At 30.6% G+C, this 27,929-nt stretch overlaps 1 protein-coding gene across 1 annotated transcript in view; it reads left to right on the plus strand.

Moving 5' to 3' along the window:
• The window catches only part of qin (tudor domain-containing protein qin), a 255,808-nt gene that overhangs the window by 214,079 nt on the left and 13,800 nt on the right, over positions 1 to 27,929 (plus strand). The window contains exons 34-36 of the mRNA XM_035358504.2: positions 3,991 to 4,143; positions 8,364 to 8,610; positions 17,464 to 17,593. Of these exons, the coding sequence (XP_035214395.1) occupies positions 3,991 to 4,143; positions 8,364 to 8,610; positions 17,464 to 17,593 (530 nt within the window). The remainder of the gene's footprint in view (positions 1 to 3,990; positions 4,144 to 8,363; positions 8,611 to 17,463; positions 17,594 to 27,929) is intronic.

The raw sequence follows: 27,929 nt of genomic DNA on the forward strand, positions 1-27,929 counted from the left end.
CAGACAGAAAAATTGTCCGAAACAGTTGTTCGTGTGAAACAAACGCCGTGTGATATGGGCCTAAAAGGAAATTATCTCAAGGTTTAAAAACAGTAATTTATATGTGTTGCTTTCTGATCATTAATTTACAATCTAATTTCACTTATATCATCTAACTAATCATTATAGATCACCCTGCAGAATTTAAAGGAAGTTTTTATTTGAATGGAAGTGTCTAATTTTTATATTAAATTGCAATTTATTCAACCTGCCAATCTCCCAATTTTAAATTTAATTAAATTTAAATCACACTTTAATTTTAGAAGAATTATTGATCATTAAATGTTGAGGGGAAATACAAATGCTGTGAAGAAAATTTTGATAGTGAGTTTCTAAAATAGGCAATGGCATTGTATCACTGAATGAAACTTAAAATTATGCAAATTATACTTTCTTTCCAAGTGAATTTATTGTGTTTTTTTTTTTTTTTTTTTTTTTTTTTTTACTTTATTCAGCTTGATGTGTTTTAATCCATCATACAAATCTGTAAAACATTTATGAAGATTTAATGAAAATTTAATAAGTGACTATTAGTATTTCATTTTACTTTAATCTAAAAATCCTTCATCAACTTTAGCCTCAGGATTATATGCAATTAACTGTCAATTTTCTTTTTATTGTGTTTAAAATCTCTTATAAATAAAAGCTTTTCATCACAATAAAATTATATAAGTATATGTGTATCTGACCATATCCACAAAAGTTCTAACCAGACCTTTATTTTTACAACTGTTAGTTGTAGACATATTCGTCCAGTTACAAGAGTATTTTAAATGTTAAAAATAAAAGGCAAAAAGTTTGACTTCTGTACGAAAAAAGTTGACCGAGTATTTTTTCCCCCTCAGAATATGTGATTTTTGACATCCTTTTCAATTAGCATTGAGACATTAATGTACAAGTTAGAATAATTCCACCTCTGTTAGAATTTCACAAATTAGAATAATTCCCCCTCCCCCTCATGATAGAGGCCATTAAATAAGTAAATACACTAGTAAATCACAAAAGATGCTATTCAATGGCATCTTTTGTGATTTACTAATGTATTTACTTATAATTTTATTACATTTGGTAGGCTAATAGAATTTTTGCTTAAGTAATTTATACATTTTCAATGTGTAAAGTATGTTTTAATAATTTAAAACATGATCGGCAAACTTTTTTTAGAAGAGGCCAGATTGTAAAAATTTTTGGTTGAATGAAGAGTAGCAGATATGAAGATATAAATGAGTAATTTTCTCATTGGGGGGGGGTATATAAAATGATATTTATGCACATTTTACAAGAATAAAAGATTTGCATTTACATGTTAACAAGTGTTGTTATTAATAGATTAAAATTTCTGATGCGAAGAATTTAATTGTTTTTCTCAGATGATATTTCCTCATACTGGAGTTCAAAATTAGTACTTCGTACCATTAAAGTTGTTTGCAAATGGTCATCTGTTAATAATGATCTGGATTGCGATTTTACATACTTCACAGTCAAGTGGATTTTGAATCATTTAAATATCTTTTGTACTTTCATAAATATCCACAATACATTGCTGTAACTATAGTATAAGTTCAGAAAATATATCTCCCCCCCCTTTTTTTTAAATGGGTATTTTGCTAATGTTTGAAATTTTTTACAGCATAGACAATGGTCAGATTTTTTAATGTTGTTGTATTTCAAACAATGCAAATTTTCTTTATATTTCTTTGTATATGTGAAATGAATTATATTGATATTTCTTTACTATATAATTCATTTCACATATGAATACTGCTTTCCCTTGTAATTTTAAATTGAATTTGTTGCAATATCTCACAATGTCTATGTCAAAGCACTTAGCTATTCACTGTTCGACAATAAAGGTTGTGGGCAATTTTTCTTGTTTAAAAAAATACCTATGAGCTTTCTCAGTTTGAAGAATTTCAATAAAATTTTCCCATTGCTGAACCATTGAACAGCTGTATGATAAGGTTAAGTCAGAATATTTAGTTTTAATAAAAATTCTCAAAACTGGCAATGGTTAAGTCCACGAGAGTGAATAAAGTTTACTTCTGATAAAACTGGTTCAATAACACATGACAGATAGAGGTGTTTTCCCACAAAGAGCTTGCTGGTGAATAATACAATTAATTACAAGAGATTTTAAACATTTAGCATCTTCACAACCCTTAAAAATTTGTCCAACTAATCCTTTTCCCGTTGTACATCAATTCACCATCAGTAATTGGTTTTCTTTTTGCGGCTTATAACTGAGCTATTCAAAGGCTGACTTTAGTAATTTGCTACATTCTCATATGTTATTTTTATGAATAAATTATGCTGTGATGACACATTCTGTTTTAAACCACCCAATTTTAATGAATGATTCATTTTCTTTGAGGTTTAAATATCATAGCACATGCTTACTTGTGTTATGACAACATAAACTGTACTCTTGTCTCACAGCTTTATGTCATTGCATATTAAACATAAAACTTGACAATAAAATTGGCACTCCATTCTGCACTAAGAGCATGACAATCGAAGTCTATTTTTCTCTCCTTATTTGATTTTGATAGTAGCTTGGTAATTGTAGGTTATGAATAAAATAAAATAAAAACAAATGTCGCAGATTACCTTGGTAGATGATACCACACACACCGCCAGAGTAAAACTTCATATGTGCTCACCCATTGCATAATGAACAAATACTCGCTTGTTGAGAATGCTTTTAAAAATGATGACAGCTATGAGACATGGCAGTAGTGTTACTCGCGATCACTATTTACAACTTTTCAACTCAACTATCAGCCATTGCATAATAATGCATAATATGATTTATTTTCCATATAAAAAATATAATCATCCCACAGATGCAATTTTGCTCACAGGCTGTAGTTTGCCGACCATTGCTTTAGAATCATAATCTAATAATTCTACAAAAAATTTTTGGTCTGAATTTCTGCAAATAATATTATGAGTTTGCTATGTATCTGTACTTAGAACATGAATTTAAGATTATGCGAATGGGATCTCCATTTTGAAAATAATTTATATTTATTAATACTTTTCACAATAATCTGCATAGAAGTGCTCATCCCTTAATCACATAACATGAGAAACCTTTTTCTAAACTGATATTTTATTTTTAGTTATATGCAAATGAAAACATTTCACTCTTCATTTTGTACATGACCCATGAACATGCTGCGCGACTTTAATATATAATATCTTGGTTATTTTTTGTTGTATGGGAATCAAACCTTTTGTGTTTTATTTTTTATAAGGAGTATAACGTTTTCTTTAACATGGGTACAGGGACCGGAGAAATGTATGAGAAGCTAGCTTAGTTAATCAAATGATGCATTATAAAGTGATTATAAATCAAATTTCTCAATTTGGAACCCCTCTGAAATTACGACATGACATGAAAACTAAATAAAATGAAATACCATATTCAATTTTCGTATTTTTTGAATTATGAAAAGCCTCAAAACCTCACAGTTTCTGACATTTCAAAGTTAGCAGCTATGGGTATGTTGTTATACTGTCTTACTTCTTAGATTTATAATTTGAAAGTTTTTTTGGAGGGGGGGGGGGCTTGTGAAAAAGACATATTTTTTATATTAGTTCCAAAAGCTGATACCAATTTATACTTGCAGCCTTTTTGTTTTTAATATGCTGTCTTAAAGATGTGTATGCATTTCATTAAGTTATATAGGTAGTGATGCAAATGTTAAATGCACATATGTGGTTTGCATTGTTGGAACAAAATAATCACAAGCCACCTTATTATTTTAGTATAAAAGCTCTTAGCCAGTATAAAGAGATTTTCTATGACTGCACTGACATTATGATTTTTATTTCTAGGGTGTTTAATTGTTTTAATTAATAATAATTGTCATATTTGTATAAAACCTGATAATAAAATAAGAAATTGTGTTTCTTGGTCTCTAAAATACTAATGATTGAAAATTTCAGGCTTCTGCTGATAAAAACAGAAGACTGCAGTGCGAAATAGTAACATTATCTGGTTTGAGTCTGGCTGATTTATTAATAAGTATGGGCTCAGCAGTGCCTATTTCAGAATCTTCTAGTAGCAGCTCCTCAAGAATTACAACCCCAGATATTTCAGTAAGTTATACGGTGTTAAAAATTTATAAATAAAAAATTTAAAGAAATTAGTTAATTAGGCAATTATTTAACATATATTTTGAATTAAATAATTATAGTTACTAATACAGATTTTATATTAACTTTTTCTTTTTCAAAATAACCATACATATTTTGAAACAGTTTTAGGGAAAAAGTATTCCACACCTTTTACTAGCGTCAGATAGGATGCCACAATTGTTGATGGATGACTCTTTAATTTTTCAATAAGATAGATATCTGGTGGTCAAGAAGGCTGATCTTAGTCATTAAATACTTCAAGATGATTTGATTCAATCTTTATTAAAAATATTAGGTTGCTGTTGATAGATGATTTATCAATGTAAAGAATCTGACTATAATATCTTTTTTTTTTTTTTTTTTCCCCCTTTGTTGTTGTTGTTGTTGTTGTTGTAGGCTGTAAATATCCAAAAGCTGGCAGTATAAGCTTTTTCAACAAGCATCTTTTTTTTATTATCATGCTTCTTCTGGTGAAAATCATAAAATGTAGAACTCAACATTGCATCCTTTTTAGGGAAGGGCTATTAATTTTGTTTTGGCATTTTGCATTGGTTCCCTAAAAATGTCGGTTTACTTTTGAAATTGTTGCAACCAAATATTAGAGCCCTATGTTATATTTAAAGAAATTAAATAATCAAGAATATATGTATGTTTCTCGCATTGTGTTAAAACAACGGTACCTAGAGCCATCAAATTTTTAATAACGTACGTCTAGACCTGAATATGGGCATCTGGAAGCCCAATTTTGGAATTTGAAATTTGTTTTATTATCTATTTCATATTTTGTAATACTTTAACAATGAATTTTTGATTAACAAACTGAACGATTTCAAAGCAAGCAATGAAAAAACTGCACGGGGAAAACATTTGTATCTCCATTGCACGAGACTGTGTATTGGAAATTCGAAAGATACGCTCATTTAAAAATTATTTTGCAATAATTCTGTTGAATTGGATTTTATTGTTTACGTGCGAAAAACAGGATACTTAATAAATAAAGGTAACACACAAAATGTTTTTTTAAAAAAAAACTTTGGGCATAATGTAAAATCTCAAAGCTTTCAGATTTTCTTTTCTTTTCCTGTTTATTATTATTATTATTTATTATTATTATTATTATTATTATTATTATTATTATTGACTTTCCCATATTGGCATGAGCAGTAAGCCTGCTAATTTTTATGCTAATGCATATTAACTGTTTAACACTGCAGATCTGGTTTTGTTTATATTACAAATAATATAAAATAACATGTAACTTATTGAAAGTGCATTTTCTGTGCCTGTTAAATGTGGTGTGAGAATTTTGTTTAAAAGTTGCCGAGCTTTAATATTGAGATTACAAAGACTTGAAATAAAAAAGGGGGAAACTATGTCTGCTATTATAATTCTCCCTCAAATTAACATGTTGACACCAGCCTGACTTGACATGTTGAGCCTGACTCAACCATGGGTCATACTTGTCTGTGCCGAGGGGCAGCATGACCCAACCGTAGGTCATGCTTGATTGTTCCGCAAGGTGGCCTAACTCAGTGATGGGTCTTGCTTTTATTCAATGGTATACATTAACATTTCAACCTTATAATCAAACATTCAATAGAACTTAAATATAATATTAAACTTATTCACAATAACTTAAAATGTAACTTATTAATTTTTTAAAGCAGGTTAAACAAAGTGCAGGCTTTCCCTTACAATTATTGCAATATATTGTTACTTTCTTTGTTCTATTCGTGGTATACTGTGTATCTTTTAGGCTTGCTAAGCATTTATAGCATTCTTTGCATTACTTTCTCATCTTCCTCGCGTATCCTTCGTATGAATTTAAAACTTTTTTTTTTCCTTTTTTGTTATTATTATTTCACTACGGGGGATTCACAACATCCACTAACAGATGATCAATAATTTTTTCTGTAAATTTTAAAATTCTGATGTGCTTAGTTCCTCATTTTTTATGAACGTACCACACATTCCCGAGAGAAGTTCCGCATATCAGCTGTATAAAAATTTTTGTGTACCACTTCACTGTTCTCCGTAAACAGTTACAATATGAAGTTATTTGGTCAGATAGATCAACTTTCTTTTTAGCATCATCGTACAAAAAAAAAGTGTCTGGCTTCAATTTATCTTTTTTGCCACAAATCGCTCCATATCAAATGGCACTTAGAATCATTTGCCAGAGTGAAACAGCACTCCTTGGTAAAGAGGACATGACTCCACTGAAGAGGTATCCAGTATTAATGTTCTGCTCTGCTGTGAATGTTATCAGCAATCAGGTTGACAGACAAATGGGCCATATTTATGAAGTCATCCACCCACAGTAAACCAAGACTCTTGTTATTTGGTTGCTATGCACCACTTCTGAGCAGTGTTGTCTGGTGGTTGGATTTCTTTTCGTCTGCAGTGCAATATATTGGTCATCAATCATTGTTGTTGTCCTTGGACAGCCACCACCAACCTTTCTTACAACTGTACTTGTCATTTGGAAAGATTTTCATGTTTGTGAAACAACACTTTTATCTGTTCCAAACCCTTGGGTGACAGACAGCAATCTACACCTCTCCTCAAGCTTGTCAATCATTTGTGTATGTTAAAGGCATCCTGGTGTTTTCTTGTAACCATAATGCACATACAATCTCACTTTGACTTGCAGAGGAATACCTGGAAATGTACCTTCCTGTCATCTTTTTAAGTTGCCTTGTACTGCTATTGCTGACGCCTCGTGTTTTGTGTACACTGATTGATGTTCGTGAAGGTTGTATGATGTGGACAGTGCCTTCTGTAATATTGCTGTTGGTACATCCTCTGTGCTAAGTCTCTATTGCCACATGTTTGCCCGTAAATCATGCTTATCCACATATTCCTTGCTCGTGTAATCTGACATGCTGTTTCCAAATTAAGTTTAATGCCAAATAAGGAATATTTGCTCACTGCTTTTATTTTCCCCCCATATGCATTGAAAATTTACATAAAGTTCCTTCTTCTTGACCGCAATGCTCCTGATCCTTGCAGTTGTTTATCCACTCTCTTTGTCAGGACCACTATCCTCTCGATACCTATTTTTTTGCGATTTTCACTCACTAAACATGAATTGAAAAACACTAAACATGAAAAATAAAACTAAACACTAAAAAAAACACTAAACATGAAAAATTGAAAAACACTAAACATGAAAAATTACCATTTAACATGGGGGTCACAATATGTTAAATGGTAATTTTTCGTCCTGCCTACTATCATCCTTCCGAATTTGTCAGTCAAATACAGGAACACTCTGCTTATTTAAAAAAAAAAAAGTACTATTTGATTTTGGTATTCTGATTTCAATTTCGCATCTGAAAACAGTTTTAACCAAGAAGTTATGATTTGCTTACTAGTTTAAGAATTGGATCACTTATGTGTAAGTCATGAAAAAGTGTTTTTCCTCAAGTGGCAATACTTTTTATTTTGTTGAGATAGAAAATCTGCGTACCAAAAACATTAATCACCTTTTTGAGATGTATAAAAATAAATAAACAAATGCAATGAATTTGAATTGTTGTTCTTAATTTGCAGTACTGATGCAGTGGCGTAGCTAGGGTGGGACAAGGGGGTCACATCTGTCCCCGAGCGCAGCATCCAGAAAGCCCCAAATTGATGTTACAGAATTTAGAATGAAAGTTTTTCCATTCTTGGCCGGTAGAAAAGGATGCAAAATCTCCATTTGCAGTACCGATGCTGTGGCGTAGCTAGGATGGGACAAGGGGGGACATCTGTCCCCGATCGCAGTATCCAGAAAGCCCCAAATTGATGTTACAAAATTTAGAATGAAAGGTTTTCCATTTTTGGCCCGTAGAAAGGGATGCAAAATCTCCATTTGTCCCCGAGCTCTAAAATCCCTAGCTACGGCTCTGTACATATGCTTTATTTCTTGTGATAAATTATAATTTTCAATTGCATGGGCACAATTCTGAATTTTTTAATGAAGACATCAATTAGTTACTTATCTTGTAAGTAGATGTGATAGAGTATGCTAGCTGAAAAATGAAATAGTTTCCAATATTGTAAAAAAATAATAATGATTTTAAAACTTTTAATGAATGTTTTAAATTTTTTTATAACTGTGCTTGATTTCATTGTTTTTAAGCAAAAATATAATTTTAATAGTATAATAGTTGCTTAATATATTTTTTTCTAAACAGACTAATAATACCATGGTGCACACAGCATTTTTAAAAGCCACAGATTTGATAGAGGGCCATATATTCCCTGTCTGTATAACACAAGTTAATACTCCAAATATTGTATATTTACAACGGTTAAAAATTGAAGACCCACAGTTAGATAATGACAAGGAAAGTAATAATGAGCATGATGCTTTTCTTCAGCTTATTAAAGACCTTCAAGAAAAAGCTGATGATTTTCCAAAGTTAACAAGCCCAATGCCTGGTGAGTTTTAGTTCTTGAATAAATTTGAATATTTTATTATGTTTTGTATATTTTTTAATTAAAGGATTGTATATGTAACATCTGTTTTTTGTGTGCAAGTAAAACTGAGGAGACACAGAAATAATTTATTAATTAATAAGTAAGAATTTTTAAACTGATAATATTTTTTTTAAAATTTCATCTAGTATTGTTGTTCTGTATGTGAAGATTATTCAGAAAATTAATTTAAATCTGGAAATGGATGCACCGTTAATAGGCATATCCTTATAAAAATAAATTTTGATGTGTAGTTTTGAAATAATTCTTTTAACAGTAAGGAAACAGAAGACATACAATTAAGCAAATTCTTTTATGCAATTTAGACTGCTTTAATAATATTTCATTATATATATTACATTTTACATTTTCAAAATTTTACATTTAATTACATGTATTAATCCAGGTGTACAAAATTTTTTATTTCAGAGTAAAGTATTTCTTCTTCTTCTTCTTCTTCTTCTTCTTTTTTTTTTTTTTTTTTTTTTTTTTTTTTTTTAAGCCCAAAAGGACATTAGTCACAAATGGGATATTAATCTGAAAATGGCATTTTGCATCAAAATACTTAAATCTGTTGTATCACTTTTCATGTTTTAGCTACCAAATATTATTGCCCTGTATTATATTTAAAGAAATTGAATACTGAAGAATGTGCATGAATGTATGCATGTTTCTTGCACTTTGAGGGGGGGAAAACAGCGGTACCTAGAGCCATCAAATTTTTAATAACGTAATCCTCCATCCAAATATGGGCACCTGGAAGCCCGAATTTTAAATTTCGAATTTGATCTATTTCATATTTCGTAATATTTTAATGAATTTTTGATTAACAAACTCAATGATTTCAAAGCAAGCAGTGGCAACACTGTACGGGGGGGGGGAAACATTTTTATCTCCAGCACGCAAGACTGTTTATTGGAAATTCTAAAGACATTCTGTTCTTAAATATTTTTTGATTTTGCTGTTGAATCGAATTTTATGTGCCGTAAGCGCCAAAATGCGATATTCGATAAATAAAGTTAACAGGCAAAATGTTAATTATAAAAAGACAGAAAAAAGTAAAACCACCTTTGTAAGAAAACTAAACACTGATATGATGAACCGAAAAAATGGGAAAACGTACGCCAACGCTTAATGCTGCATCAGAAATTCTAAACATATACTGCTATGTTGCTTTTAAAATTTTAATTTTGCTGTTGAATGTATGGTGCAAGTGTGAAGAAAATGGTGCTTAATAATATAGCTAAAACGACCCCCCCCCCCAAAAAAAAAGAAATGTGTTAGTAGGCGTGAGTGTAACAGCACATTGGTAAACTGTGAGCTTAGCAAGAATGTGAAAAATCTTTTGCAAACTCTTTTGGGCAACCTTTTTTAAATTTTTATGTAAGACATATAGATTAGTCTTTTACCTTTCAGGTCATCTCATCAAGTAATATTTTCTGAAATAGGTTTTGAAGAAATCATAAAAATAAATGAATAAAAAAGATATTAGTTTAATCTTTATTCTTCATTTGAATGAGTAACATTCTTCCAGTGCTGTAATATTTTTTAATGATGTCCCTAAAAATCAATTGGCTTAAGAAAAAACTCTTGAAAGTCCATTTCAAGCACTTCATTGGAATAAAAGTCTCTTCACCCAATGAAAGTTTTAAGCTTCGAATCATAAGTATCTAGACAATTAAAAAAAAGGGGGGGACAGAAAATTTTATTTACGTGAATGAAGAGTAGTGTAGATGTTCACACGTTCTGTTTGATTAGTATTAGTAAGTTCGTTTGAAATCTATCTCCAAGTTTAGACATGATTTTAATTTACATCAAATGGCAGTTGTTGATGATGAATTACCTCTGTTGCCAACTCTTCAGCAGTTGCATGTAGATTCCTCTTAGATGCAACTTTCATCATATCATTATCAAAAAAGACTGGGTGCCAAGTGAATCTGGCAGCTTTCAAATTAAGGTTGGCCTGTCAAAATTTTCAGAACCATCATTGGCACTCGCGAGTATTCAAAACACCTTTAGGATACACTTCCTCCACAATTTTTCAACATTTGCGGCTGTTCTTCTTTTTGTAACTCATAAAGCATGAGTATTTCATGTGCTTTTCTGTCACTGCGATTTTAATGAGGGACTATTAGAGCAAGTACACAAATGGTTGCAGGCCGTAATTGATCTGAATGAAGCTGTCTTTGCTGAATAGTATTTTATTCGTCCATGAACATCACTTGTTTAAATGTGTTAGAACAGGTTTTAATGTCCTGTCTGAAAAAGTCTCTGCTTTCTAAATTTTTATGTTTGAAATGAAAATTTTGAGTTTGTCATAGCTGATGATGCTGGAAGCTAGATACTAGAGGAAGGAAGAAGTTGTGACCTTTTAAATATTTCTTTATTGTTAGAGTGACATTCATTAAACATATACAGCTAAGTTGACAAAAGATGCATATCCAGTATTCTTTAATGATTAACTTACTTTTCACATATTCACAGAATTGTAAGAAGAGAAAAGGGGTTATAGATAACTATTTGACAGCGCATAGAGACATTAAAAGAGAGTTTAAGTTAACGCTTTTTACTCATGACTCTTAAACTGATAAATTTCATATTTGTAAAAATCAAGTTGTAATTTAAACACTAAGCACAAGTTGAAGACAGTAATAAATAATTTAAGTAAGCATTTACTGCATAAAACATAACATCTTTACCTAATCTTTCAAAATTGCATGTGGCACTTTAATGAATTTGGTCACTAGTATTCAGAGGCAGACAATAATTATACAAAGTTTCATCTTCTGCAGTTTCAGAATTATCAGTATAATTCAAATTACTTCAAGTTCATTATCTAGAATAGTTCATTAATCTAGAGTAACATTAACTTGGCTGTTGGGTAATTAAATGTTGGAGGATTTGGAGCAGTCTGCCCAGGAATTCTAAATCTTGGAATAATATATCCAGTTTTGTGATAAGGAGAACTTGAAGTTGTTGACAATAATTCACTTGCAAAACAAATCCAGTTTTGTTTTGTGTTTATATTTTGGACATTAAACCTAGTAAGGTAGCATGTAGAAATTTTTCTTTTTTTCAATGGCATGCACTTTCTTATAATGGCATTGGCCACTTCTAAGGCCAGAAGGGGTGGTCATTTTATTGTGGAGGTACCTAATAAATGGCCATCATTTTCTATGAAGGGACAGACAGTTTTACATCCATGCCTTCTCTGGGATTAGAACTTGGGCCCTTCAGTATTGCAGTCAAGCTTCCCTAACCACTATACCATCTGGGCAGCTTATAGAAATTAAAAAATTAAAAATAGGAACTTATGATTTATGAAATAATGAAGCATTTATCTATGCAGCGATTCTTCACCAGTAGTTGGTGTACCACTGGTGGAAGATATTTGAATAAAAAGAAAGAGAAAAATAGGTGGTATGCAAAGGAAAAAAAGTATTTTTAACTATTAAATTCAAAAATTAAATACCCCAACAGTCTGTCTAAGTTTTTTCTCTAATACTCATAAATTTATGCAATCTGAGCTTTGTTAATGTCAATAGATGCTCATAGACTTAAGCAAAATAATCCTTTTTAATTTTCACAAATATTCTTTTAGACGTAACAAAGTTATCATAAATGATGTATTCAAAAGGAGTAATAGAAATGGATTTTGTATTGAATGAGGAAATAAAAATAAGTCCCTATAAAAGGATAGTAGTATCTCATTAATTCCAGTTGATTGATTTATTAGCATGTCTACACTTTATGCTGTCACCATTTTTGGGCTCATACTGCTCTATTTGCAATTAAAATAAAATTTTTTCCTCAATATACTGTCTCTAATGGCAGGTATTTTGTCTTATTGTTACTTTATATTCCTTACTTTTTTAAGCGATTTGAGAATATTGTTGTTTGTTTTTGAAAAATTGGAATATATAGCATTAAGAATAATGAAAATAAACAAAAAGTTGTTTTTAGAAAATATAATGAAAGTTATTTATCATCTTTGTTTACTTGGAATGGAGATAAAATGGACCCTCAACTTCAATGTGTTGTTTGCGTTGAACTATTATCCAGTCAAAGTATAATACCATCACTTCTTAAAAGACATCTTGCCAGTTTAAAGGATAAATCTGAATAATTCAAGAGGAAATTAGCGGAATTCAAAAATAGTAAACAAGTAATGAAAGGTTTTTGTTACTTCAAGTGAAAAAGCTTTGGAAGCTAGTTTCCTAATAAGCCCAAGAATTGATAAGACTGAGAAGGTTCTCATTATTGGAGAAAACTTTATATTACCATCAGCTAAAGATATTGTTTTAATATTATTCAAAGAAAAAGCAGCTAATGAACTTAATAATGTTCTGTTTTCAAATGATGCAATAAATCGACGAATTCATGAAATGGCAAATTCCATAAAAGAGACACTTATTCAAAAAATAAAGTACAGTGAGTATTTCACATTGCAAGTGGATGAAAGTACTGATATAACAAACTTTGTTCTGTTATTAGTTTACATACATTTCAAAGAAGATAAATGAATTGTGGAGGGGTATTTATTTTGTGAATCTCTTCATGATACAGGAACTGCAAATGAAATTTTCAAAGTAATTGAAAAGAATGATATGACTTGGAATAAGTGCATTGTTGTATGCAGTGATAAAGCTCAGGATTTAACAGGAAAATATTCTGCTGTTATTTCTTAAATAAAGAAAATCATACCTGAAACTAAATTTACTCATTGCTCAATTCTTTGTGAAACTTTAGTAGCCAAAAAAAAGTCCCAGAAAAACCGGAAGACCGTTTTGAATCAAGCTGTGAAAATTGTTAATTTTATTAAAAGCCGAAGTCAAGAATATTTACGACTTTATGCCAAGAGATGAACAGTGAACGTGGAACACTTTTGTTACATTCCGAAGTAAGGTGGGTATCCAGAGGCAACGTTTTAAATGGTTTTTCTGAACTTCGATCAGAAATTCAAATTTTCCTCTGTAATTCAAAATTTTAATTGCAAAAATGTTTATTTAGTGAATTATGGTTGAAGCATTTAGCATATTTAGCTGATATTTTTAGATGAATTGCAAAAATGTTTATTTAATGAATTATGGTTGAAGCATTTAGCATATTTAGCTAATATTTTTGAAAAATGAAATGAATTAAATTTAGGATTACAAGGGCAAAGTGTTAATTTGTTTACCATTAGAGATAACATAAATGCAATGCTAAAACACTCGAGCTAATAATCAAAGAATTGGATAATAACACTTTAACATTTTTACCACTTTTAGAAAGTTTTCTAACCGAAAATAATTTGGAAGTAAATGAAGAATTAGCATCCGACATTTAAAGCCATTATTTTGAAATCCATTTTATTCAAGTGTACCTGAAATTTTATCTCGTGAAGAGAAACATTAATTGATAAAAATTTCCTGTGATCGAACTCTAACTGAAGATTTCAAAAATAACACATTTGTTAACTTTTGACTGAACCGAAAAAAAAGAATTTAAAGACATTTCAAATAAAGCTATTAAATTTTTGTTGCCTTATTGCACAACTTGTTTGTTGAACAAGAATTTTCTTCCATGTTATATTTGAAAAATAAATACAAAACAAAATCAAAAGTGGATCCTAATTTGCAGATAAAACTAAATGAAATAAGACTAGACATAAAGAAATTGATCTCTCTTGAAATAAGAAATTAATCTCTCTTAAACAGGCCCAAATTTCACACTAAATTTTAGAATTAAAAGTATTATAACTTAAATTTTGATAATTAAAATGGTAACCAGTTTTTAATCTAATATTTTTTATGTATGCATATTTAATGTAAAGAATCAATAGGTTGTTATTATTTTTTTAAATATTTCTATTGAGAAATTGTAAAATGTGTTGGTGGTACTAAAGTTTTTCAATTTTTGTTCAGACGGAATGCGTTAGTCAAAAGGTTGAGAACCGCTGGTCTAAAGGATACGAAAATTTACAACAAAATTTTCTTTCTTTCTTTCTCTCTCTCTCTCTCTCTTTTTTTTTTTTTTTTTTTGTGCTAATACTTTTAATTCTATGGACAGACATAATTTCCTGTTCAAATGCAAAGTTACACTATTCAGGTCCTGTGGTTGCTGTGTCGAGAATTCCGACTGAGTAATCATAATTTTTCATTTTCTTTAACCTCTCTGTCACTCTCTTCACTATTGGGTGTCTTTTTTAACTTCAACCATAGTACAGATTTCGCTGTTCGCTAATTGATTGATAATTGGAGAATTTTCATCGAAATAAAAAACTTCTGTTATGTCATCTTCATTTATTACCACTTCTCAACATTTCTTTACAAAATCCATTAACTGGAAAATTTGCTTATGATTTGTGATATCCAAAAACCTTCAAATTCGCGGATATCATCTTCATCACTTCTTATTTGCATTTCAGCGCACGCACTATTCCGATATTCATAGGTTGAATGATGGATGTACAGCTTGGCGGAAAGAATAACATGGATATATGTCTTTCATTAAAATTTTAAGTGAAATGTGAGCCTAACACTTATCTACAAGGAGGATAATTTTTGCAAAATTTTGCCAAGCCTCGGGTGTGAAAGAATTTTCAAACCAATCATACATTAGCGCTTGTGTCATTCATGCTCTTTTGTTTGCATGATATGTAAAGGGGGAAATGTTTACTTCTTAAAACACTTGAGGTCACGTATTTCTTCCACTTATGGAAGGTTTATGCTTATGCGTTCCTGCAACATTTGCACATGCTAAAATTGCTAGCCTAGTTTTTGAATATTTGACACCAGTTGTAGCCTTTTCTGTTGGCATGGTATTTCATGGTACATATTGCCAGAAAAGACCAGTTTCATCAGCATTGTAAATTTATTCTGGGGATAACGTTTCACTATTAAGGAATTCAATGAATTCTGCTGCAAATAGTTTAGCAGCTTCAGTATCAACTGAAGCTTCTTCACCTGAAATTTTTAATTGCATTATAGCGGGGGATTTTAAAATTTGGTTAACCAGTCTGTCGAATTTGAAGTTCATATCTCCATGAAGTATTTTGACTTGAGCCATTAGCATTGGACCCATTAGTGGCACGCCCTCGCTGCTACGCTGTCTGACCCATTCAATCATAATTTTGTCATGATCATCACTTTTAGCATAAATAGTGAATAGCAGAAAAATCATTCCCATAGTGAATCATTTTTCTGTTATTCGCTGTGAGATGGGTATCGGAATCCATATAAAATTAATAAAGTTCCTTTCCTATAACGTCATATACAGTTGACGTTACAATGTCATCCTCTTTGCATAATTTTGAGATTGATATACCTATATCCATCTATATCTTTTTTGCAGCAATTCCACTTTTTGTTCAATGGACACTGAAACATGCTTTCGCTTTGAAGACCCTGTTGCAGCTATAGAATTAGAAAGTCTTTTGGACATAATCGAAAGTTCAAAGTTTAATTTTCATAAAATAGTAACAGCCTGTAAAAAATATTAAGCTGGGTCAAATCAAAAAGTTAAGGAACAGCTCAATCTGGTATATTAACTGAAATTATTTGGAATCAGTCAAGATAATTTTAGCTTAGCTTAACTGCCTCCTATACATTATTAGCTGTGTATGATGAGACTGGCGACAAGAGACAAGTTGTTCTGCTAAATTTTTTCTTTCTTCTGTCATGTACTGAGACAATAACACCTGAATTGTATTAATTTACTTATTTATTATACATGTCTATTTCTTGCACATGCTTAAAGCTTATCTGAGTCCTGAATAAATTAAATTCCTTCATATACTTAAGCTTACTGAGGACTGGCGCTAGATATTTTGTCATCTGATGTAATCTCTGCGGGTCCTAAATTCTTCTGCCAAGCAACTCCGTAAGTCCTAAATTTTGGGTCCGAGTGCTTTCCCTGAAATCTAAAAATTTTATCATCCCTTAATTTTGTTACTCAGAGCTTCTCTAAATTCTGCTGCCCGGTGCAGCCTTACAAGCTATATGCCGGTTCTGAGTTTTAGGTGAATTAAAAATTATTCTCCCTCTCTCTCCAGTAATTTTCCCTTGTCAACATTTAGTGCATTTAACTTAAATCTGTAACCATCGGAAGCATAATGGCAACATAAAAGTTTCCATACACTTTGTTATTCAGTTACTAATATAATTAAATCATTTAGGCATCGCTGCATGAGTCATTACTTAAGTTGTCATCTGTTTTAAACATGTGATGAGGAAAGCAAAATATAATAAATAATGATTCGCCAGGCTGGCATCAGTGATATAAAATATTAGTAGTTGTAAAATCAGCAGAGATTCTGTGTAGAATGTTTCAGTTTGCGATGTATGCCAAGCAGATCCGCAACTACAGAGCTAAATTATTGATGGCACAAATTTATACTAAAGTATTGTTTCTTCAATAAGGTATTTTATTTAGTGGTGAAGTGAAATTAAAAATTGGGATTCTCCAAATGTTTTATTATGGGGGAAAAATCAAATGTTCATGCGTAAAGCATAAAAAAATTCCTAAAAAAATTTTTTTTGTTGGTGGCTTTAAGGTCCTGATTTTAGATCGTTCTGGATATTGGATGTCCGAACTCAGACTTTGTACTTTATAAACAATTTTAAAGTGTCTTAACAGAATTAATATACTATTTAGTCTATATATATTAGTATACATAAGTTTACAGGTATAAAATTCAAGTTTAAAGAACAAGTTAAAAAATTTATATTTTTGAAATCCAAAATTTTTCTGTTTTTGATATTGGAATAATAAAGCAATGTATATTTGGATTAGACTGTTAAATAATGCTCATTTCCCATCTGGTTTCTTTATTAGGTATGCCTTGCTGTGCCAAGTATTCATATGATAATGCCTGGTATCGTTGTGAAATAACTGATTTAACATCAGATGGAGCTGTTGTGTTGTATGTGGATTATGGAAACTCTGAAATTGTACCTATTGAGAAGTAAGTAACATTACTATGGAACATAAGAATAAAAGATTATATATTTTATTGTGTCTTATAAAAAATGTTATAATATTAAATGAAGAATTAGAAAATAATTGATAGAAATAATCATGGCTTTCATTACTTTTTTGCTGAAAACAGGAAATTTGCACAAAATCTTCATATTTCTGTACCTTTTTGAAGTACTAAAATTATCCAGTTTTTGAGTGAGTAAAATCAGCTACTCAAATCAGACTCTATAAACGAGTTTTAAAAAGGTTTTGTGAGAAGAATATTTAATTCTCTTTAAATACCGTTATTAGTTCATATAGTGTCCTAGGAGGCGGCAAGTTTAAAGCATCCTTTGAGGGGGGAACAATTACTTGTCTTTGACTTTAAGTTAAAGACAGTGCTGCCAATTCAGGTAAAACTGAGAAACTTCCAATTTTTGATCATATCTCTCAATAAATCTCCAAATTTCCCATTTTTTAATTTATCTAAATTTAGATTATCTCATTCATCAAATTGGCAACAGAGATCTTCCTTTAACCTTCCACCCATCTGGACATAAGTTCTGAGTACAGCAACCCTGCAGAAAGCAATGAAAGAAGACAAGACCTAATCAACACATCTATTTCAGCTCCAGACGGGTCATTTGCAAAAGTTCCGACTTTTATTTATGTTTTAACGTATAATATTGTTTCTCATTTTTAGACAGAAAGAAGATCACATTTGGAGTAAAATCATTAACATTTGTTTAGACATATTAACATTTGTTTAGACAGCTCATCCTTACTAGAAAGACCCTCAGTGGACAAGAGGACAAAACCTCTGTATATAAAAATGTATCAATCCAGGTTTGAATCTAGATGAATGGGCTGGTTGCATGGTTATTTCCATGTGGTTTCTTCCTCATGTTATAACATGAATATGAGCCAGTTTTTCATCAAAATTCTTCCATGAAAGCATCCTTTGTGTGGGATGATAGCTGTCATTTGTTTTGCCATATTAGACTAAACTGCAACAACAGTACATCTTTACAAGCAAACCATGTTGGTACAAGTTTAGTTCTATCACTATCGCCCTATCTTAACAGCCAGAATGACAGAGAAAATCTTACCTGACCAGTACATGACAGACTTCATAATATGCAAATTTCCATTCATTTGGTGTTTACATGTGTAAATTTCATGGTAGTGAGTTTTTTATTTCTCTCAAGCCTTTCAGATCAGTTCTTCATCACTTGTCTCTTTTTTTTTTTCTGAGTTTGTGATCCAGAAACTGTTGCACTTTTTATTAAAAATTCTAATTTCTCTTTTATGAAACTTCTTCATTTACATTTTTCACATTTAGGAAATTTAAATATTTAGAGCTGGGATTCTCACAATTTTTAAATTTTGCACCATGTAAATAAAAATTAAAAATATATACCAAAAGGGAAAATTTTATATTAATTTAAGGCTTCAGTGTAACACCAAATAGAATGTAATTTATGTAATATCCATAGTTTGAGAAACCCTGATTTCAAGCAATTTTTATGTAGAAAAATGTAATGTTTTCATTTAAAGGTTTATTATTATTATTATTTAGCATGTAGTATCCAGGAACTGTATAGATCAGTGGTCTTCAAATTAGAGATTTAAAAAAAGTGTGACATCCTTAATTTATTATTATTATTATTGTTAATATATTTATTTGTAGTTACAGGTTTGCTGAAAAACTGGGATCGAAACATATTATAAAATAAATATTCCAGGGGATTAGGGGCCACAGTATGGGCTAAAGGGGGATGGAGATTGTAAAAAGGTTTGAAACCACTGGTATAAATACTTAAATAGATAGTAGAGATACTCTACACAGAGAAATATACGTTTAAAAATTTTGCTGACACATATTTCCAAACCATATTGTAATGAATCCAGCTGATAACAAGCATTTTGATCCCATCCAATTTCTTGTTCAGTTAATGTTATTTTATACTCTTGTAGCAAACCTTGAAAACTTTGAAAATTGGTTTTAAATTATATGAATGTCTTCAATTGATTTTTTTTTTTTTTTCCACATTTTTTTCCGTAACTTCTGCAAATTTAAACAAAAGAATTACAAACTGTTAAAATCATCCACATTTACAATATTAAGATGTACAGTGCGCAAAAAAAGGGGGGACAATTCTATATCTCCCCTTCTTACTAGGCCGATTGACAAAATTCAAATTGCGTTTTTCATGTCTCGAAAGCATGACTTAGGATACATATCAGATTTATATATAGCACTATTCTAATATGGGTATTTTGACCCAAAAACGGACTTTTTCTGGAATAACATGCTATTTTTTTTTTACATATTTCGATTCTACGACTCAAATTATGCCAGACTGCCAAGTTTTTGTAAAAATCGTACAAGTAGTTTTTAAAAAATTAGCTCTCAAAATTTTAGCTTCTCAATGTTAATTGAATTTGGCATATATATTTATTAAGATCTCTTTTTTTTTTTTTTTTTTTAAATTAAACTTCTTTTGTTCTTTCTTTCACATTTCGAAACTTAGGTTCATTCCAAATAAAATTCAGCCATTTTTTGTGTTTTATTTTTTAAATTTCTATTTTTAAATAATTTTTATAAATTTTCCAAAAAAATTTTGAATTATAACCTATAAAAGTTTTACCATCATGTTATAGTAGGTGTAGTTCTGAGCATACCTGCAAAAAATTAGAATTTTTTATTCAAAATTCTCTAAGATATACTTGAATTTACATATTTTCACGTACTAAAATTTGGCTTTTTTTTTTTTTTTTTTTTTTTTTTTTTTTTTTTTTTTTTTGAGCGATAATAATGCCAAATGTGGTTTATGGATTTTTGTTACAGCGAATTGCCACAGCTATTTTTAATCTTAAATTTCAAATAAAATTTTATGGAGAATTCATTATATGAAATTTTTTCCCTCAGTGATGCGTAATAAATATTTATTAATACCATATGAAAAGCTATTTTTTTAATTATAGATGATATTATTCAAACTTAAAAATTTCTTTCTCTTAAACTTAAAAATTTCTTTTAAAAAAAATATTTGTAAGAGTAAATTTTTAATTTCAACGTGTTATCGTCTGCTACTTTACTTTGCATTTAAATTGAATTGTCTAAAACTGAGAAAGTTCGTTTGATGTTTCACAATGTTTTTAAGCAAACAGGATGTTGAAAGTTTTGGTCATGTCCCAGCTTTAAAAAAATTGTATATAAATATAAATTTTTACATAAATCCTCTTAAAGAGTGTTTTAAGTAGTAATTTTCTCTCATGTTGTAGATTATATAAAAAAATGTCCTTGAATGTAGAAATTATTAGGCCTAAAAACTCTAAATAATATGATTTAGATTGTTTGCACCCAACATTAAAATCGAGCCACTCCGTAGTACAGTATACGCGCTGCTAGAGTGGTTTGTTTCTTCATTAAAAAAAAAAAAATCTTTTAATTAAAATATTTATCCTTTGGACTTTGCTTTAAAACTTTAAATAAAGTTTTAAAGCAAAGTCCAAAGGAACATAGTTAAAATGTCTAGAAAATGAAAAGTTCTCTTGTCTCGTTGACACCTGGGTCAGACCACTATCCCAATATAGCGAATGAATCCACTTTTCGAATCTTGAGCATAGCATGGCAGTGAGTCTTAAAATTTTGAGTTTGTAGCGATTAATGATGATAATGAGAATCGGTAAGGTGGTAAAGCATATTTTGAGAGGGATTTAGATGAAGAAAGTAGAGTCCGTATTAAAATAGCATCAAAGTTGGAGGCAAGACAAAACTTTTCGATAACAATTTCGGAGTGCAGCGAAGAACCGTCGTAGAGGAGAGTGCGTAAAAAGTTCTTGTCAGCTGAAACGCATTTGATGCAACGAATATTTTAAAAAATTTGACAAAAATGCAAAAATTTATGGAAATGTAACAATCGGAAAATCTTAATTTTCTTGTGTCAGCACTGAAAACAAATGTAGAAAATTAGGGGGGGGGAAGCATAAATTTAAAGGGAAGCTACTTCAAGGAAGTTGAGTGTTCAAAGAGAAAACATTTGGATGTGCACACCAGAAAATAGCAGCAATTGAGTTAGTAACGGAAAAGACAAAAACCATATCATTGCAGTTTAAATTGAAGAGCGACTAGTTTTCGTCTATATGGTTGTATAAATTTAAATTACGTCATAGAGCATCATATCGTATCATAAATGGAACATCCCATGATTTCTCAGTTGAATTATTTTAAGATTGTTGGATATGTGCTAAAGAAGGAATGTTCTCGAAAGATTAAAGAACTGTTTAAATCCAATAATACTTGTATTAGGTTTGTCTTACAAGCTCAGGTATCAAAACGATTCTGCAATTGCCCAAGTAGTTGACTTGTAAATGGCTAAGAATTAAGCAGATGACTTTTAATCTTACATTATTCAGTCAGAAACATTATCCAAATGTTTTGTATTCCATGACAATGCATCTTTTATACAATAACCAATCAGAGAACCAGAATCAGAGAAACAGAATAACTTCTGTTCCGAAAATAAGTATACGTTCTCAATCGTCCTGCATGTTGTGATTTTTTTCTTTCCCCAAAACTAAAGTTGCCTCTCAGGAAAATTTTTTGGCATGGAAGAGACAAAAGGAGTATGGCCACTACTTCTAGAGTCATGTCAAAAACAGATCTCTACAAGCCTTCTCTTCCATTATATGTTGTGCATTCAGACAGAAAGTTGCATCAGCGTAAATTCTATAATCTATTTTTATTACACTCTGATTACTTTATTAACGTACAGTGAATATATACTAAACCTTTTACTTAAGCTTCAGTAATTGGGAATTTTCAACAGAATTGTTGTCGGAACTAGGATTTAGACGATAAGTCAAAATGAATATTTCGATAATCCAATACATTCAAGGTCAAATATTTAACATTTTATTTTCTGAGGGAGGGGAATTTTTTTCAGTTTTAGTCCATTATCCTAAGTATATTTGCATCGATTCTTTTTTTTTTTTTTTTTTTCCCCCTTAAAAGCGAAAATCTTACTCATGATATACATATAACACATAACTTCAAATTAAAATTTAATAATATACAGGGGGTTGTAATTAAAGTTTCACTTTGAAAGGGTCATAAAAGGAAAACTACTGGACCAAACGTTATCAAACTTGGTTATCGTGTAAAGAAGGTCATGGGAATGTATTTTCGGGGAAAACAAGAAAGTTCAAAACCTCACCACCAGGGGGGAAATGACGCTGTATGCAATATTGTTAAACGAAATAAGAGTCGAATTGTAACTTAACCTTTTGTTACATGGGTTTAACATGTTGTATACCCTTAAGAAACTTTGAACTAAGCAAATTACCATTTAAAAGGGTTAAAGTCGAGTGCACCATCTGTATAAGGGAGAAATTCGTCCGTAAAAACCACAAATTAACGATTAGAAAATGTGAAATTGCAAATCAATCTCAAAAGTGCCTGGAAATCGTTTTCTTACAGATCGCTAATTTGTAATTTTTGAAGCCTGAATTCGACTCTAAAACATGAAGGTACTGATTCAAAATGCTTTTAATTGATTTGGGCCAAAGAAATCCCTCATGTTATCTACCTAGTTCTATTGCATTCTCCTACTGCATTCCATTGCATAACAGTCATTCCACACCATTTGATGTGGATTGACAGCTAGTTTCATAACTGAACCACTTTTCTTTGAAGAGCAGTTGACAGCTGGACCACTGTGACTGCAGCTCGCTTGGAGTCAATGTTAAAATGTTTCATGATACATGAACTGCAGTAATGTGGTTATATGCAGTGCCTGGCCCCACCTCACATGTGTCACACACTTACTTAGGCAACATTTCACGAATGAACATCTTATAGGCCGACACTTCCCCACTTCTTGGCCACCTCGGTAACCAGACCTTAACCCCTGTGACTATTGGCTATGGGATTATCTCAAAAGCACTGTTTATGGTGATAATCTAAACAATTTAACAGAAATGAAAAATGTGATACACCGACATGTCCATAACATTCCCCTGATATGCTAAGAGCTGCTGTTGAAAATGCAGTAACAGGATTTAACTTGCTTTCGGAAAATGCTGAACGCTACATTGAACATGCCTTGTAAGACGTTTCAGAAAAGATTAAATACATTTTAAACCGATATCTTCATGTCTTATTTCATTTAACAATATTGCATACAGCGTCATTTCCGCCTTGGTGGTGAGTTTCCCCCCACCCTCGGAAAATAAATTCCCATAACCTCCTTTATATGATTACCAAGTTTGATAACATTTGGTCCAGTAGTTTTCCTTTTATGACCGATAGTTTATTATTTTCAAAGTGGAATTTTAATTATAACCACCATGTAAATTAAACTTTAAAAGTTTGATAGTTTGGTTCAAGTCCCAGCTCTAAAAATATATATACAAATATAAATTTTTATATCAATCCTCTTAGAAAAAATATTTTAAGAAGCTAATTTTTCTCTGTTATAGATTGTATTAAAAAAAAACACGATCTTTAATATGATTAAGATTGTTTCAGCCGATATAAGAATTGGATCACTCGGTGGTACAGAATTAACAAAATGCCTAGAAAATGAAAAGCTGTCTTCAACAGAAATGCAGTTGATGTTATTGATATTTTTAAAAAATTGACAAAAATGCAAAATTTATGGAAGTGTAACAATCGAAAAATCTGAATTTTCTTGTGGTGAGCACTGAAAATAAATGTAGAAGGAAAAAATGTAGGGAAAAAAGGAAGCAAAAATTTGAAGGGGAATTTGGCTGTGAGAAATACTAAGGTGTTTCAAAAAGTTGGATGCTTTCGAATATACTTTGAGAATACTTCAAGGACTTTGGATGTTCAAAGAGAAAACACTTGGACGTGTACACTAACAAATATCATCAATTGAGCTTGTGCTAACGGAAAAGACAAAAACGATATCATTGCAGATTAAAGTTAAGAGTGACTGGTTTTCCACTATATGTTTGTATAAATTTAAATTACATTATAGAACATCATATAATCATAAACGGAGAATTCCGTGATTTCTTAGTCAAACTATTTGAATATTCAGGAATTTATCCAGTGATGTATGTGGATGTCACCTAAAGATGTTTTCCCTTTTGACGAAACCAGTCTTTCCTTTCATCTCATGCTTTAAAATGCTTAGCCTCTAAAGGCTCAGACCAAGTACTGATGAAATGGATTGAATTAGATTATTAAGTTACGACAAAGCAGGGTATCTGCCGTAAAAGGCTTTCATGAAGAACTTTCTAAGGGAAACCAGCTGGCATACATGTTACGATGAGAAAAACCATGAAAATGTCCATGCAACCAGCCCGTTTTCGAACCCCGGAGCGAACTACCAGTGTTCAGTGACTTTACCGCTCGGCTGTTGCTGGCTTTATGGAATGGAAGGCGATAAATTTATTTAAAATGAATGTCAGAAATACCAAGATGTTTCGAAAAGTTGAATGCTTTATAATATACTTGCAGAATGCCTGAAGAAAAAGAGCAAGTCATTAAGAAGAAAAAAATATATTTTTGCATAAAATATAGTATTTTTTTTAAATTTAAAACTTTTTAATCTTATGATATTTGATTCTTGCGATTTCAAAAATAAAATATTTGACTAAAATATGAATAAAATTTTAAGAAACTAAATGTAGGGTGATAAAATTGGGTAAAGCAATGAGCATAATGTTAAAACTATTTAAAGCAATATATGCAAGTCATCCTAAGTTAAAATGTCAGTTATACATCCTTTTATTCATTTATATATCTTTTCTGAATGGAACGTTGAAAGGCGTGTTAACTGTGCTTTTCTGTATTTTCTCTTTTAATATATTCAGTTTTCAGATGCATCGTGGTCTGAGACACAAAGTATTCTTTCGAAAGAAACGCAGTTCAAATAAATAAAATAAAATCCTGGAAAATTTATATTAATAAATATATTTAAAATGCTCAGTTCGAATGAAAAAATAGTAAATTTGAAGAGACAGTGCATCCCAAACAATTAAAATAAAAGGTCTAAAAATTAAAAAATTACCTAAAATAATAACTGTGACAAAAATGTTATAAAGAAAACTATTTGAAAAAAAATAAACAATGCACCTTATATTTAAACTACGCGATTCGAATGGGTAAATAGACATTTCTAAAACAGTTATTTGAAAGAAACCATGCAACTTAAACAATTAAAATGAAATTTGTAAAAGAAAAAAAATTAAAGTAACAACATAAAAATCTAATATAAAGAACATTATTTGAATGAAAGAATGTTGTGATATTTTTTAGTTGAAAAAATTATAAAAATAATATTGCGCACGTCGAAAGGTTAAAAAGTTCGAAGTTCGCCAAGTGAACTCTTGTTTGTGAATTTCTCTGTAAATTTCACACCAAATTATACAAAATTTCATATTTGGGCATAATTTGAGTCATAGAATCGAAATATGTAAAAAACTTGGCATGTTATTTCAGAAAAGTCCGATTTTGTGTCAAAATACCCATGTTAGAATAGTGCTATATATAAATCTGATATATATCTTAAGTCATGCTTTCAAGACATGAAAAACGCAATTTGAATTTTGTCAATCGGCCCAGTAGAACGGGAGATGTAGAACTGTCCCTTCTTCTTCTTCTTCTTCTTTTTTTTTTTTTTTTTTGTGCACTGTACATTTTATTCATAAAGGAAATCACCTTTATGCTACTTTTCTGTTGCTTTCACCCAAACTTTTCTGTCTTTTAAATTGACAGGTGTGACATCCTACTCTATGAGAACAAGGATACAATAAACATATCATAAGATACCATATGGTGTACATGACTGTTGAACTAAAAAACAGGAACAGATTCTGTAATTCCGTTGAAGTTTTTTATAGACTTTCTGATTTCATTGAAATTTTTTTGATTGAGCTGCCAGGCAAAACTCTATTCAAGGCTGATGCTGTGATAGAAATTTTCTCTTTTCAGGGAAAGAGGGTGTAATAATGATTTTTCCTTTTTCAGGGAAAGAGGATGTAATGATTCTTATGGGTTTGTGGTTTTACAGTTGACTTTTCTTTCAGGGAATGAAAAGTTTTGATCCTTGTCAACTTTTTTTATTTGAATATAAATGTTTTCCAAGTTCTAACCTTGGAATAGCGTCCTCAGTCTTGCATTTGCAAGATACATGGTAATGGTGTGTCAAAAATTCATCCACATGACAAGTCGTAAACGTAAAGCTTCTGCACTGAAGATAAGGGGAACATTATTGGAAAACTACAAAATGGGTGTATGTAATTTGATATCTGCTAGAAATATAGTTTATTCAAATATACACTTCATACCATATGAAAAAAATCTAGAAATTGAAGAAGATAAGGCATAGATATATTAAAAAAGCATTGCTAAAATAGTTCACCATTCAAAAGAAGCCATAATCTGTCAATATCTGGACAAATGCTTCAGATAAAGAAAAACAAATTGTGTGTATTAATAATTGTGTCAAATCTTAATATGATTGGTTTATAATTAGATTTATTATTCACTTTTTTTGTGGCAGATGGGAAAATATTAAGCAGTTTTTTCCTTAGTCATCATTCAGTTTTTATACATTTTTAATTTTTATGATCAATTTTTCTTATCAGATCAGATATAGCACACCAGACTTCCAGTCCCTTGAAGTTCAGTATAATGGGATGGACTGCAATTTCTTCCTTTTAAAGCTTTGCTTTTGTATGATAAAGGTAGAAGCAATTTAAAATTCATTGTCCAACATTAAAGTCTAAATAGTCTTGTTTGTTTTTGGATCCTCCCCCCCCCCTTTTTTTTGGCAGAGGAGGGGGATAAAACAAAATTATTAATTTATTTTGAATATTATTTGCGACATCCCTGTTTATTTCCATTATGACAATATTAAGAAAATAATGAAACTGACATTTTCCAAGACTTACTCATATTAATATTCAGATGAACTATTCGGTTGGCAGTAAAAGGAAATCAAAGGGAAAGAGATGGATGATCTTTCTTTTCAAATCCATACTTTTTTCTTGTTTGACTAATTTCACTGCTAAAATAATCATCTAGAGATCTTTTAACAAATGCCCGACATGTTTACAGATTTTTAGATAATATCTCTGATTTTAAATTCAGATAATAGTGGTTGAATTTTTTATGCTTTTTATACTTTTTTATGCTTATGTTGAATTTTTTTATTGGTTGAATTTTTTATGCTTATAGTACAATAAAGTTTTTAATTTGTTGTCTAAAACAAAAGTATGCTAAAATAAATGTATATATTTAGTATAAAAATATCATCAAGAAAATAAGATTGAGCATGCACCAAAAACAAATAAAAACGGATTTG

This window comes from Stegodyphus dumicola, chromosome 7, assembly GCF_044657685.1.
Source record: "Stegodyphus dumicola isolate Sdum_Otavi_A_Nest chromosome 7, ASM4465768v1".
NCBI lineage: Eukaryota > Metazoa > Arthropoda > Arachnida > Araneae > Eresidae > Stegodyphus > Stegodyphus dumicola.